General features: G+C 44.2%; 1 protein-coding gene across 1 annotated transcript in view; it reads left to right on the forward strand.

Annotated features, from left to right (window-relative positions):
• The first annotated feature begins 1,803 nt into the window (after positions 1-1,803).
• The window catches only part of GPM6A (glycoprotein M6A), a 78,215-nt gene continuing 64,236 nt past the window's right edge, over positions 1,804-15,782 (forward strand). Inside the window, exon 1 of the mRNA XM_036457251.2 lies at positions 1,804-2,363. Within this exon, the coding sequence (XP_036313144.1) occupies positions 2,327-2,363 (37 nt within the window). The 5' untranslated portion in view covers positions 1,804-2,326. The remainder of the gene's footprint in view (positions 2,364-15,782) is intronic.

The following is a 15,782-nucleotide window of genomic DNA, read 5'->3' on the forward strand; positions in this document are numbered from 1 at the left end:
ACCTGGCTAGCATTTGAGGTGGTCCTTTGTACATTTAAACATCTGTATACAATGCTGTTGTCTTCTGTGGGTAACCGTTTTGGCATGGACACATCTGCCTTAGACGAACAGTGGGTCACTATTGGAACTGGGTGCTCAGCTAGGTTTCCAGGAGGAAAACTAGTCATGGCTGCTTTCTCATTGGTCTCGCCCAGTGCCTTCCTGTCTCTTCCATCCCCCTTCATCCTCCTTCCTGTGTGGGGCGGGAAGAAGGCCGAGGCCCGAGGCTGGAGCTGGAAGATGCTGGAGACACTCGCGAGGACAGAGCAGCAAGAAAGGCGGCCTCACTCACAGCCTCAGACAGGGTGTCCCGGACATGGTCCTTGGTCCTTGACTAGCCCATGTCTTGGTGTGCCTAGGTCTCAGCTTTTCCAACATACAATGGGAGGACATAGCATTTGCCCTGTTTCTTTTTACAAATGGCTCCATGCACACACGTGTGTTCTGCAGGCTGTAAAGTGCTCTGAGAATTTAAGGTGGCTTTGTTTCCATTGATTTGCCTGGTAATGGTCTGTTTCCCTGTGACCTGTGAGGTATGCCAGGTGCAGGGCATGTCAGGAGGAGCGCGCGGCTTCTGCAGGGGGGCAGGCTGGGGAGCTCAGCCGGGTGGCAACAGCATGTGGCCAGAGGCTTAGGGCCTTCCTCCCAGCCCCTGCCCTGAGCAAGCAGGCCTCTCACCATCCCTGGGGCGCAGATGCGCCTGGGTTTCCGATTTATTTCATTTATTCTTACCCAGCGGCTCAGCTCAGCTGACCAGAGAAAGCACATGCAGGTGGTCACAGAATCAAGAAGAGAGCCATCCCTTGATGAGAAACCCCTGAGAAAGAAAATGGAATGTTGCATAGGAAGTCTCTAAACTGGCTTTTGTAATGACTTAGAGGATGGGGTGTGACATGCTACTGACCCACCTTTTAAAATGTATGTGAAATAACCTGTAATGCCTGGAACACATACGGTAGATCTGCTTAGGCTGTATAGAGTGTTTTTGATGAAAGGGAAAGAATACAATGTGCCTGTGTGCATGTGTGTGTGCTGTGTGTGTGTGTGTGTGTGTGTGTGCATGTCTGTATGTGTTTCTCTGTGTGCTTGCTTACCGATGGAAACAGAGACAGGGATTCTTCCTCCTTCAGGTTCTGGCGGAGGTCTGCTCCCCCTGAAAGAGACGCTGTTTGTTTTCTCACTGCTCCTTTTGTGCCGCGGGGCCCAGGGCTGTGCCCTGCCACTCAGGCGGAGGCACAGATGCTGGGATTTGCATTCCAAATCAGGCTGTGGACGCCCGTTATGAATTGCTTAGCCCCTTGTTCCTTTTTCTAGAATGTCTCCCTCCTCTCTCTCCAGGAATGGCCCCTGAAACAATTCTCTTTCAGGATGATTCCCTTTTAAAATCAGCAGTTTCGGTGGGCTGTGATCAGAACAATAAATTATGAAGACAGCGATAGATGCTTTTGTGGGATATGGGTGTTTTTCTCCTTTTCCTTGAGGAGCCTTGTGGCACTGAGGAAAAATAATTACCTAAAACATACCTTTCAGGCTTAGAGATTTATACTTATCGCTTTGAAAGCCGCACCATCCTCCATCCTTTTAGATCTGAAAGGTGTGAGCTTGCACGTCCTCTCATAATAATAACCCTTCACAGGTTAGACCTGGCGATGGCATAGCTGTATGGTTTGGGGCACTCTTTAATCAGATTAGCCAGCTCCTCTGCCAGGGGAAGAAAGGGAACTGCCTTCTGCAGGGTCTGAGGCTGAGGAAGCCGCTCCTGCCACCCCCAGAGGGACAGGCGCTGGGCTTGCCCACTGTGGTGGCGAAGGGGGGTTCGGGGTGGTGGTCTCCTCCTGCAGGAGGCCCCCCTCCGCCTGTGTGCAGCCCAGCCTCCTCCCATTGAAAGCCCAGAATCCAACACAGCCCTCTCTGCCTTCCCCCCATTTACATGCAAAGCGAGGCTTATGAATCATAGAGTCCCCGCTCCCAGGATCCAGACCAGATTTCCCCCCAAAACGCTCCGGCTGCCTGCGTGACGACTCCGTGCCTCCAGCGCTGCACACCGGGCAGCTCCGGGGAGGAACACTGATCATCTTCACGGGAGAGTGACTTGAATGAAATCGCACTTGACAGCCTGTCTCCACGCGAACAGGAGGCGCGAGGAGCCGGGGCTCAGCTCGGGGGGCTTGCCCGAGCCTCTGCGGTGGGAGCCAGCCTCCCGGGAGGAGAGCCGCCCGTGCCCATCCCCAGCATCACACTGAGCTTCTGACTCACCGGGGACCAGGCTCCGAGCAGAGCGGTGGCCATGGAGGAGAACATGGAAGAGGGGCAGACCCAGAAAGGTACCGCGCTGGGGGCTGGCTCCGGGCGGCACTGCGCCGCAGCTCCCGGCGGTTAGGCATTGCCAGGAGGCCACGGGCGCTGCCCCGGGGCGGGCGGGCGGGCGGGCGGGCACCGGGTCCCTCTCCGCTAGCAGGCCCCCGGGGCTGCACCGTTTCCATTACTGGGAGACCCGGGGAGCTGGCAGGTGGCAGGGAGGCGGGGGGTGCTGTGCTGTGGCCGAGGACTGTTCCTCAGACCTGCCTTGGTGCCTGTGTTAGGTGCATGTTTTCATGATTGTCGAGATGGGGCCAGGGGTGCCTGGTGTGAGCACAAGGCGGTCTCCGGCACCGGTGGTGCTCAGCTGAGACACCTGGTGATGTAACCCTCCTCGATGCCTCAGAAGGGGCATCTCCCGGAACAAAGACCCGGAGTCTGTTTATCCCGGTTTGGTGGGGACACCTGTTTTAAAAATATTTTTTGGGGGGGTGGGGGGGCATGTTTGCGATTAAAATATAGATGAAGCCACAGTGTTAGGTTTTCCTGCCCGCAGACCTGCCTGTCGCCACCTCTGAGTGGCACACGCCGCGGGGTCTTCACATGCTTTGTTGCGCCTGTGTAGGTCCATCTGCCCGTGTACGCTAACGGGAAACTGTCATTTTTGTAGATTGAGAATGGGCAGATATTGGCAATTTACAGCGACGCAGACACCCCTGGATGTGTGTGTGTTGAGTGGTGGCTCTGGAGGGACCAGCGTCACCCCCCGGGGGAGCAGCGCTCCCCTCCGGTCTCCGTTCAGGCTTATGTAATGTCACAGGGACCGCTGTGTGTTCTTCCAATGAAGCAGGGACACAGGCAGCACATACATGTAGGCAGCACGCAAGCGCAGTCTTGAAAGGATCCAGGGATCAAATCTGATTTCGGATGTGTGTAAATCATCATTTTAGAAAATGCCATATTTTACATGATAAAACAGCTAGCTTGGAAGCACAATATCGTGTTTTTATCATTCTGAGCCATTCAGCTTTGTTGGGTCTCTTACACACATGCACGCGCGCCCACACAGACACAGAGTCCATGACAATAAGTACATAAGGATTTTACATAAGCCATCGAGGAGCTAACCAATAAGCTCGTGCCTACATGTTTGTCATTAGCTTGTTGATGACAATCTGTACTATAAACAAAATAACCTACAGAGATTCCATGTGCTCTATCTGTTAAATATTAAAAAAATAAAAATAAAAAACCTCAACTGTAAAAAAAAAAAACCCTCAGCTACCTCCATCATATATGAACAGATAGCTTAAGCGTTCGTCAGTGATTTTAAACGGTGAGTTTTCATAGTACAGTCCATCCTTAAGAGGCATCTCCATGCCTGTTCTACTTTAAGAATAAAACACTTCAATATCTTTTTATTGCACATAATGAGATTGCTTTTTGGCTAGTCAACCTCTTTAAGGAAAGATGGGCTGATCACTTTGAATAGAGAGATGCTATTCATTACACTCAATGAAACCTGGGAATAAATCACGGATTGTGGTAACAGGTTGAATGTGTCTGAGCAAGCCTCGGTAGATGCCGGAGCGAAGAAGAATGATGTAATTAGTTGTTATTTTTTTCCCAGGGAGCACTGACAGTCTCCCCTGTGGGGGCGGAGGCAGCGGTGATGTGATGGGGAAGAGGCTGTCGCAGCAGGTTCTTAGCATTAAGATGTGCGCACTTCCATCAGGAACAGCCGTGGGAAACAATTTTTAAAAAATTAACAGAAAAAATGTGTATCATGGTCTATAAGCATATAGAGATATGCAGTTAGAATATCTCTGATAAAGCTTCTTTTTGTATATTTGAGAAGAAGATGATTTTGTTCTCTCCACACCTGGTCATCTTCTTCTCGATGCTGCCTGCGACACCTTTTCTCTGTCACGTTGTTGCTGGGACGTTGTCATTGAATATTAATGCTTCCTCTCCATCCCGATGGGGTCGAAGGTGGAGGAGCCGCCTGGCAAGCAGGTGGCCTCTCAGAGCTCGGCCAGCCGTCTGGGTGGACAGGTTGAACTGGAGCAGTGCTTTCATAAGCTCCTCTCCTGTTTTTCTGAAATGGCACAGGCTTTTCTCAAATAATAGTTCAGATGCCACACAAGGTTCTTCCATCTGAAAGATGCTCCCCCCCCCCCCGCCCCCACTCTTTGCAGTTAAAGCCTACTCTTCCCTGTCACACATGAGAAGGACTCAAATCCATGCCAGTGCTTTCCCAGGCCACCTTCCAAATCCTACCAGAATGTGAAATGGAAGCTGACAGGCTCACACACACCTAAAACAACATCGTCGATGCTTAAGAGCTCTAATAGGTCTTTCGTAAGGAATATCTTTCTCTTCATAAGGAGATCTCCTTACCCCACTTAATCTGCAAAAGGCAATTGATGGCATTTACCCTAATTTAACTGTACGTGCTCGGCCTGGGAGAGAGGACGGTTTACAAGTACGGTGACTCCACAGCCCCTGCTCCCGAGCCCCTGCCTCAGTGCGACACTGCACTGGGCTCATTGCTCTGCCTCTCCACTCATTTCTGCCCGCCTGGCCAAAAGTACAGATCTATCCCGTCACCCTGAGTGGGAGTCTAGTCTTTAAGAAGCATATGTTCTTGGTAAAACATGTCTTCTAAATGGAAGCCAATCACTTTATCTCATGTTCAGCCAAAGCAACTGTGTTCTGATTTGGAGGGAAAGAGGAAAAAAAGAAAAGCAGCTGTTTTGAACATGGCCCTTACGTATGGCCATTAATATAGCATCACGGGCATCAGAGTTTGAGATATGTGGTCACCAAATCAGGACAACAAGGGCCCCACTTGGCAGGGTTGGCAGGGTCCATGAAGAGGTCTTTACAAAGATGTGAAAAGGCATACACCTATGACTTGGAGACATGTGATTATGTCTGGAACATGAAAATGATTTAAGGTTATCTGATCATTAGTGAACTAGTGAATGCATGTTCTGGCCACCCACGAAGTGTGTGACACCATAGATAAACTCAATGACAGCATTTTTGAATTAAGAGGAGGTCACAGAGTTAGGAATCAATGATTGATTATCAGAATTGGTCAAATTATATAGGTGTAAAGGAGAAAAAAACATGCACAGGAATAGCTCTCAAGTTGGAATCTTCATACCTTGACTAAACTGTCCCAAAGAGCCAGAAACCTCATGGACCTCATTATTGAACATGAACATCCTATGAAGCAAGCTTCAGAATTCCATCTTATGTACAGAAATTTTCTGATCAGCCCAAAAAATAATGCCTGGGGTTACTCATCGTGTTTTCCTAGCATGATTAACCAGGCATATGAATTTATGTCTTCATCTTCTCAGAATGAGCAGTCAGCCACTGACCTCTTCTCCAGCACATTCCCCAGGGAAGCAAGGCTCGGTGACCCTCCAGGGCTGGGTCACTCGAGGAAGGAGAAGACCAAACTTGGTGTGAACTGGGCCAGCTTTTCCATCTCAACACCCAGCACAGGGCCACCTGTTCGTGGTCATTGTTCATTCTTAGACCGACACCACTAACACATGTCATGGCAGCATACGCTTACCTTTGAAAACCAGCAGGAATATCTAAATGGAATGACATTGGGTCTTAATGTCTATCTCATATAGACAATACTGTACAATTAAATTTGAATGTCTGCTCATAAGTACATGCTTTACATTTTACATTCTACATTTATATGCACACATCACTGTAAAGGAGTCTATTCACAAAAACATAAGTATCATATTTATGGGCTGATTGAAAGTCTTTTTGAAAAAAAAAGTTTGACCAGGGTTCTTTTTACCTTGAAAGAGGACTTTGGTGCCTCACCCTTCCTTAGCCAGACACCATCCCTTGAAGAGACACCCTATAATAAATGAGAAGGAGGGTGCTTTGGCTCTATGACACCAGATGCAATTGGTCAACCTAGATTGCTCAGTGATTCCAGTGCCAGGCAGTGGCCTAAGGACTTGACATAAATTAACTCATTGACTTTTCACAATGACCTTAAATGGTCCTAATATTGAGGAAGCTAAAAAAATCAAATAGATTAATTAACTTGACCAAAATCCCATAGTAACAAGTATTAGAGCCAGGGCTCCATGCAGTCAAACTAGGCTGGGGCCTGACTTTTAATAACACACTGAGCTTCACTGGACATGGGTAATGGCTTGCCTGCCACACCACCTTCACAGTGATTCTGCCTCATCCACACAGGTCTACTGCAGGAGTCGGCTGCACTCTGTAATTCATGGCTACATTCTTGATCACCTATGCTGGCTTTATTGGCCAGATGTGCACAGTCTCACCAACAGCAGCCAATCCCTCGGTGTGCCTATAATCCCTAGGTGACCTGTAAATCTTGGCTAAAAAAATAAAGAAAAAAATAAAAAACGAAAGAAAAAAAAGAGCTGGGTCCATTGGACTCCTTTCTTGAGAACTGGGAAAAGATGATTCTTGGTAGCCCTGACAGTCTCCTCACTCCTCCATATACTCTTATAGTGACCCTGCTGCCCATCCCCAGTCATCTGAGTGAATCTCTGTTCTTTGCAATCAAAAGACCCCAATAAAAGACAGCCTCATGTCCAGATCCTGTTAAAGAGGCTTAATGTTAAGAACCCCCCCCCCCCCGCCCCAGTTTAGCCTGCAAAGGGGCAGCTGAACCAAATGTACACTTATTGTGAACTTAAATCTCAACTGAACACTACCTATTAACACATTCTAGGTGATTTCTAGACTCGAATAATTAATTTACCCTAAAGCCACTACCTACCAGTAGTTAAGTATTGATGGTAAAATATTTTGAGCACCATTGCAAAGAAATTAAAGAACCAGAATGACTCAAAGTGTCTGATATATTTATAGAATTAGAAACTTTAATAGCAATTGAAATCAATAGGCTAGGAAAATAATAACATCAACATGATTTGAACAACCATAGAAATGGAAGATTAGCCTCTTTTTGCTTCTTGGATATTGGCTACTTACAGACCTGTGAAAAGGAGGACTTCCTTGTTTGTCTAGGGCCATGTGAACAAATTTCATTTCAACCATATTGTCACCTGCCACTTGGCAATAATGGATGGCAAAGCTGGATGAGCCAGAGATTCAGACTGTGTGCAGCGTTTCGGAGGAACCAGCCCCACCATTTGCAGCTGGGTTTTACTTGCATGCAGTGCTGGGAGCTAAGCAATGAGCTCATGCTGTCACCAGAGTGGTTCTGACACTTTCCAGTGAGGAAGATTAGATGTATTTTTCATAAAATTTAACAGAGATTCCAAGAGCTTCTGCATTGCTCTGGTTATTGTGATTTCTGTTGTTTAGATAATAATGATTTAGAATTTTGTCATCTTATATTTTCACTGGATCTGTTGCCAATTATGTTTTTTATAACATTGGCGCTATTTGTCTCAGCAATCCAAAATGCTTCATGCATGATCTATCATCTTGTTAGGATAAAGTGTGAGTGTGCGTGTGTGTGTGTGTGTGTGTGTGTGTGTGTGTGTCTTTAACAATATCATTGAAATGAGTGTATTCACCTTTTGGGATGAAAGTGCTTGATATAATTGCTTCATGACCTCTTTGAATTGAGACTTAAACACTTAAGGAGACTGAGAAACTCGGTGCTGTAGACTGAGATTGTCACACAGAATGTACGTACAGTGATGGCTACAAGATGGTTCTTAGAAGCTAATCATTCTTAGAAGTTAATCCCAAAGGTAACGGCACACGTGAGGTTTATGAAGTGCAGGAAGTACGTCCAGTGTCCATTTTGGCCTCCATTTCCCTGTACACACACGCCCTCCCCCATGCAGAAGGTTTGACAATTTTCCTTTCCGTATCCAGGGCAGACTGCCTGGCTGTGCTTCAAATCCCTTTGGACAGCGTCCACACGCACAGGTGGCACAGCTGTGGCTTAGCTGACAGTGTGAAAATGAGTCTTGTTTTCCCCTGAGTTCTCTCTCCACGACGTCACCATTATCTCAGGGAGTCTTAATCTGAGGGCAACTTCCTCCTTTGTCTGTGAAAAGGAAAGGAAAGAACAACAGGAGATTATGATTTGTTTTCTCTTAAGTTATGAGTGGGAAATTTGACACGGGTCACAAATGAAAGTCAGTGGAATTCATGGGGAATTACGTTACAAGGTGAGAAGACCTGAGGTCAGAGGAGAAAGGAAGGTGGCTGTTGGCTTCTAAACGAGGAACATGAAGATGTATCAGCGACATTGGAACAGTGCTGCTGTGAATAACTAGATTGCTGCTCAAAGACAGAGTGACATTTGGACACATAGTTTAGATGGCTGAATGTTTTGGGGCTTATCTTACGTTATGTGAGAAATAGTAATCTTCTCATTTCCTTACCTCTACAAAAGAGTGATTGGATGGAATTTATCCCTGAGAATTATGCTAGGAATACCAAACATATTGTTCACATTGCCTACCATTTTGGAGCATGCGTGCTTTTTATATTATTATTATTATTATTATTATTATTATTATTATTCTCAAGTACAAGTGAAGCAATTGAAAATTTTGGCTAATTATTATTTTCCACTAATAATAGAAATTTCAATGTTTCAATTTATCTGTTATTTTAATGTAATTTATTTCCCCCATTAGAAGGATTCTTTGAATGAATGAATGAATGAATGAATGAATTCATTATTCTTTCTTAATAAAATAAAATCTGAAATAAATACTTTATCATCATTTTTATTTTTATTGTTACTTGGTAAGAAAAAAAAAAGTTCTAGTAAATAATTCAAATAAGAAATAGTACTTGGTCAGATTTTTCCCCCCAAATAGCCATTTCTTCTTAATTTTTTGTTGTTGTCAATCCCCATCTGAGGATATTTTTTCCATTGATTTTTAGAGAGTGGAAGGGAGGGAGAGAGGAAGGGAGAGATAGAGAGAAACATCAATGTGAGAGGGACATACATAGATTGGTTGCCTCCCGGAGGAGCCCTGACTTGGGCCTGGTATCAGACCTGCAACCCAGATACGTGCCCTTGACTGAGGATTGAACCCGAGACCTTTTGCTCCTCTGGCAAATAAATGCTCTAACCATTGAGACAAACTGGCTAGGGCTCTTAAATTTTTGAGACACCTCCCCATATCACCTTTCTTATGTGAGTGGATATTGATTTTTATTTTCAGTAGTCTATACTATGTCACTTATACACTTCAATTTAGTGATTGCACATCTGAACCATAGCTAACTCCCTTTACTAACATGATTTTGTTTTCATGGAAAATAGTAACAGGTTAAGGTAAAAGTAGGTTTACAGTTTTTTTGTATGAAAAAATAATATATCAATAATAAGTAATAAATAATATAATAGTAAACTATTTTCTGTACTCAAAACTGTAAACTTATGTTTACCAAATTGTGTATAAATAGCCAATATTTAAAAATCCAGGCACTTTCCTAAGCATTTCATATTGAGTATCTAGTAACATATATATTAATATTGATAAATATTGGTTATACTTTTTTAATGTATTTTTTAATTGATTTTATACAGAGAGGAAGGGAGAGAGATAGAGAGTTAGAAACATAGATGAGAGAGAAACATCCATCAGCTGCCTCTTGCACACCCCCTACTGGGGATATGCCCACAACCAAGGTACATGCCCTTGACCGGAATCGAACCCGGGACCCTTCAGTCCCCAAGCCGATGCTCTATCCATCGAGCCAAACTGGTCCCGGCTGATTATACTTTTTTATAAATTTTAAATGTTCTTTAACTTTATGGGCACACTATTTAGTTAGAGACTATTTGGTAACTCAAATCTAACCTCACAGTTATCCAGACAACACAGAGCAATTTAACTTAATGAAATGACTTACTCTAACTTAATGAACTTTATTTTAGTTCTGAGAATAAAATGTGTCTAGTTAAAAAATAATTTTTTTCCATAATATAACATTTAAATTCAAATTTTGGAATTCTAGACTTAAATTTTCTTTCAGTGGTAGTAAATAATTACATTTATTTTTAATAAAACACCTCTATGAATTTTGCAATTTAGAATCAATTTTTAAAACATAATGTTGAGCATTGTCTGAGCACTGAACTTTTAGCTATGACTTTGAATACGATTTGGGAAGTTCTGACTTTCTGAATTAGTGCCCTTATGTTACCAAACCTAGATTGACTTATGTTTTGTTATAACTCAGATATTTTTATGACTAGAGGCCTAGTGCATGAAAATTCATACACTGCAGTGAGGGTCCCTCAGCCTGGCCTGCCCCCTCTCACAGTCCAGGTGCCCTCAAGGGTCGGAGGTGACCCAGTGATCAGGGGAAAGCCATGCCCCATCACACCTTTGCTGCTGCCACTGCTGGCAGCACAAGCCTTTGCTAACACTGGTTACCTGAGCCTCAGGAGGCCCTGGTGACTGGGCAGCCAATATCAGAGGCTTGCCTATATCTCGGGCTGACCCTGGTTAGCTGGGGGTTGAGGGGATTGGGGGAATCTGAGGTAAGTGCATGGAGTGGCCGGCCTGTCTCAGGATGGGCCCAGACTTGCCATGTACCTGCAGCCACATGGGGCTGAGGGGACTGGGTGCCACCATCTTGTGGCTGTGGGTGCTGCCATCTTTGAGGGTGGGGCAGTCAATTAGCATATTCCCTCCTTATTGGTTGTGGGGGCTGCCATCTTTACAATAGCATGATGGTCAATTAGCAAATTCCCTTTTTATTAGGTAGGATGGTTTGTCATCAAATGTTTAACATTTCTCATTCCTTTACAGTAAAAGATGCTGATGAATGTTACTCATAGAATAATTGAACTTGCAGCATTTTTTAAGTCTCGTTACTCAAACATCCACAATAGAAATTTGTGATTATGTGATAAGGTTTAGAATTCAAAAACCATACTCTCAAATTCCTTCCATGAACCGCAGGGAAGTGGAGCAGCCAGCGGTTTGCAGTCAGCTGCTGTCCTGAGTGGCCAGTGACCTGGCAGGTTCCCAGACCAGGTGGCTTCTGCTGCAGCCTTGGATCCTGCCACACCTCACGCACTTCCTGTGAATTCAGCCTGCTTCATTCACTCCTGGTCTTCTCAAAACCCACTTTTTAAAACAATTTTTTTAAAATGTGTTTTTATTGACTTCAGACAGAGGAAGAGAGAAGGAAAGAGAGAAAAACATCAATGATGAGGAAGAATCATTGCTTGGCTGCCTCTAGCATGACACCCACTGGAGATCAAGCCAGCAACCCAGGCATGTGCCCTGATTGGAAATTGAACCATGATCTCCTGGTTCATAGTTCAACAATCAACTCCACTGGGCTCCAAACCCACTTTTTAAAATCCATTTTTTCTGCCATTATCTTTGGGTTTAATGTCAATATTAGTTGACATAGTGAGCTGGTGAAAGTACTGTCATAGTATCTGCACCATAGTAGGAGTTTAGAAAATTCAAATTCTTCCTCCTTTTCTCTCCTCATAACCCATTGTAACCACTTACAAAATAACAACTTCCCTTGAGGGAGAACATTAGAATTAAAATTACATAATGCTAAAGGGTTAATCACTCTTTTGAATTCTTATAACAGTTATTTTTTAAATGTTTAGCAAGTCTTGCTGATTAGTTTTAATGTGTATGCTATGCCCCATCTCCCTTTCAAAGGGAACAGATTTTACCTTTCGTTCTTGAACCCAGCCTGCCAGGTGCTCTGAATGCAGTTATATGTGATGATGATGTTGATGATGACGACGATGACGACAACGATGACAATAGAGATGGAGGAGAAGATGATGGAGACTAGGGGAAGAGGGAGAGGAAGAACAAGAAGAAAGGATGAGTCTACCACACAGGCTACAGGATGGATGGAAAATCCTTTTCCATGTGAAGACAAATCTCACAGTGCAGCTAAACCAAGCATGGAAAAATGCTGCCATTGCTCTATTTTATGTCATTATATTTGAACTCAAAATAATTTTAAAAAATGTTTTGACCTAAAATACATTCAGTAGTCTGATAGCAACCTTCATGAAAATAGATTTTTGTTTTTATTATCATAGTGCCCACATATTTTACACATTACAATTCTAGCAATTAAATGAATTACAGTGAACTGTTAAGTTCAACAGATGGAAATTATAACTTCCAATATTTTATAAGATGCTGATAAAAAAAAAAGTGTAGCATAGTGGCTTATAAAATTCCTGGCATTGGGCTCACTGTGTTCTTTAGTAAGTATTGTTCAAAGAAAACAAAACTGCAGAAGAAATAACAGTTTGAAATTATTGAAGACAGTTTAATGAGAAAAGTCTGATTGGAGGCTCTAGCTAGTCAGTTGGTTTTCAAGACCATAAATTCGAAGAATAACATGTCATTGAGTAGCAGATTTCCTTTGCCTTCTTTCATGCCTTCAGGTTCCCTGTTTCTATCAGAATATGGCCCCTAACAATCGCCTGATACTGTGGTTGTATGCAAAGCACAGCCTGGAACGGGACAGCTAGCACGAGGCAATGGTGTGTGCAGTGTTCCCCCCACAGTCCTTGCCATTCACTGGGCTCAGTTTTTCGTGTGCTCATCATTATCGGGTACCACTGCTTGGTGGAAGTGAGAGTGAGTTCTTCCTGAACATCTAAAGCAATGCTGTGCTTTCCATGCCAATGATGTGGCCACGCCCTGAGAAAAGATCATTTCACTCACGTGTTTGTGTGTGATTTTGTGGTTTGTGCAGCACTAGATAAAATGTAATCCTCATAGAGGTGGCACACTCTGCTGGCAGTGATCTCTGCACCACACGGGCATGAGAGGGCCTGCTCATAAATACATAACATATATGGGCCTTCCATTGTGATGCTTGGTAACAAATGTAGCTGCCACTTTTTAAAATACATTTTTATTGATGTCAGAGAGGAAGGGAGAGGGAGAGAAAGATGAAAACATCAATGATGAGAGAGAACCTTTGATTAGCTGCCTCCTGAACACCCCCTACTGGAGATTGAGCCCACAACTCAAGCATGTGCCCTTGACTGGATCTAACCCAGGACCCTTCAGTCTTCAGGCTGATGCTCTATCCACAGAGCCAAACCAGGTAGGGCTGCCATTTTTATATGAACATTAAAAATATTTTGCCCATTGTTTTTGAGAAATTAGAACGGAATTTTGCATCACATTCACAGTTGTATTGTCATTCTAATCTCTGTCATCAACTCTAGTACTCTATTTTTTTTCTTTCATATCCAGCAATGATGCAAAAGCAACATCATTATAAACTAGAGGCCCAGTGCACAGATTCATGCACTGGTGGTGTCCCTCAGCCTGCCAGTGGGGATTAGGCTGAAACTGGCTCTCCAACATCCCCCGAGGAGTCCTGGATAGTGAGAGGGCAGTTCTTGGGTGATTCACCCCAGAATCGGACTCCCTCCTCTCTGGTTCTGGGTGTGTCACTGGAGAACCCCAGCTGCCAAGTCACTGTAGCTCAGCAGCACCTGCATTGACGGTCTGCCCCCTGGTGGTCAGTGGACAGTTGGATGGTCGCCTAGGCTTTTAGATTGATAGATAGAGAGATAGATAGATAGATAGATAGATAGATAGATAGATAGATAGAGCTGAGACCTCTCCCAACAGCTGGATTCCCCATGTCTCTGTCCCACAGAGCATTGCATACTTTTTTAAATATTAAAAATATAGACTAAATGTTTTGGCCTAATATACTCTATTACAAAATATCAGATCTCCTGGTCATTCCATTCCAACTATATCAGATTCTGACACATCTCCTATTGATTGACAGATGTTTATTTCACTTCAGTCTGTAGGTATTAAAATAAATTTTCTTAAAATGTCTACTAAGTGCCTGGCCGGTAGTACAGTTGAGCATTGACCTATGAACCAGTAAGTCACTGTTCAATTTCCAGTCAGGGCACATACCCACATACCAAATTGTGGGCTGGATCCCCAGTGTGGAACATGCAGGAATAGCCGACCAGTGGTTCTCTCTCATCATTGATGTTCCTATTTCTCTCTCCCTCTCCCTCACCCTTCCTCTTTGAAATCAATAAAAAATATATTTTTAAAATTCTACAAAGTGATTTATAACTCCTTTGACCAAATGATGGATGTATTATGTTGCATTGCTAATATCATCCCTTTGTGATCTACAAAAATGGCACTTTAATATATCTAAGCTATCAGTGTGCTACACTTCTGAAAATGTTTAATGTGTGCATCATTTCTCTGTAGAAATAGATAATTTATGACATAAGATTTTGTATTTTGTATTTACATGGATTATAGTAAGTTCCAACCATTCTTTCTCCAAAATCTTTGTAAATTCATTAATCTGTTGTTGTGTTATTTTTCCCTTTTAACAAAAATTGGTCCCATGTTTGGAGACGTTGTTGTTCGGTGCATTTATATATAACGCCAAAGCTGATCTTATTGTTTTTGAACTTGGATGAGTTTGGTGTGTTGAGGCTTGTTGAAGATGGTACTGAATTCGAGTCTATGGTTTGCTCTTCTGGTCTCAGTAACCAGCATGACCTTTCACCCAGGGAGGGGAATAACTACTTTGTCATCTCTTGGATGAGTTATCACTCCACCATCACCTCCATACGCATTGCAGGACTCCATGGAATCTCATCTCCCCAAGCTGACGGTGCCACCCTGCCACAATTGGGGGGGGGGGGGAGCGGTTATATCATCTAGGATCAGCCTACAAGGCTTCCTGTGGTTGTGAAGCAACACCGAATGTCATGCCACTTCAATAGTGAATGGAACCCAGAGAGTCATTTGAACTGTTACGTCTCTTTGGTTAGCTTGAGGTTTCACTGTGCCAGAAACAGCGGCCTTCGCCGAGAGGGTCTTGTGATCTCTGTTAGATATGGGATGAAGCAGCACCTCATCCCATATCTTGGGAGTGGGTGGTCCTGCAAGACAGCATGGAGGGGTGGCGGGGGGGGGGGGGGGCGGGGACAGCGGAGTCCCCTTTATTTTAGGTAGATATGCTGTCTTACCTGTCACTTTTTCCAGGTGGGTGTGAGGAAAAAAGGAGGAATGGATGGGAAAGAGTTGGGTGTGCTGATCTTGCTGTAGGGTGGACTCTCTTGCTACTGTCCAAAAGTGACAGTAGTTCAGTCAGATATGGAAGAAATGTGGATGTATTTCCAGCCAGAGCAGGAATGGTGGTGTTGGAGCAGAAGGCTGATACCTCTGAGCATGGAGAGAGGAGCTGCCTGGAGCTCCTGGGAGACCTGCAGGCTCTGCCCAAGCCATCCCAGGGCAGCCATGGGCCTGGAGGACCTGGCTGGTGGGCATGGGTGGGAAAGAATCATGTGGCTTTCCATTTTCCAAAATGAAAAAGAAAAAAGAAAAAGGAGATGTTACTATGCACCAGACCACAAACTCTTTGAACTCTCTGCTCCTAACTAGCCCCGGGCAAGGATTTCCAAT

This window comes from Pipistrellus kuhlii, unplaced genomic scaffold (assembly GCF_014108245.1).
Source record: "Pipistrellus kuhlii isolate mPipKuh1 unplaced genomic scaffold, mPipKuh1.p scaffold_m20_p_3, whole genome shotgun sequence".
NCBI classification, from domain to species: domain Eukaryota; kingdom Metazoa; phylum Chordata; class Mammalia; order Chiroptera; family Vespertilionidae; genus Pipistrellus; species Pipistrellus kuhlii.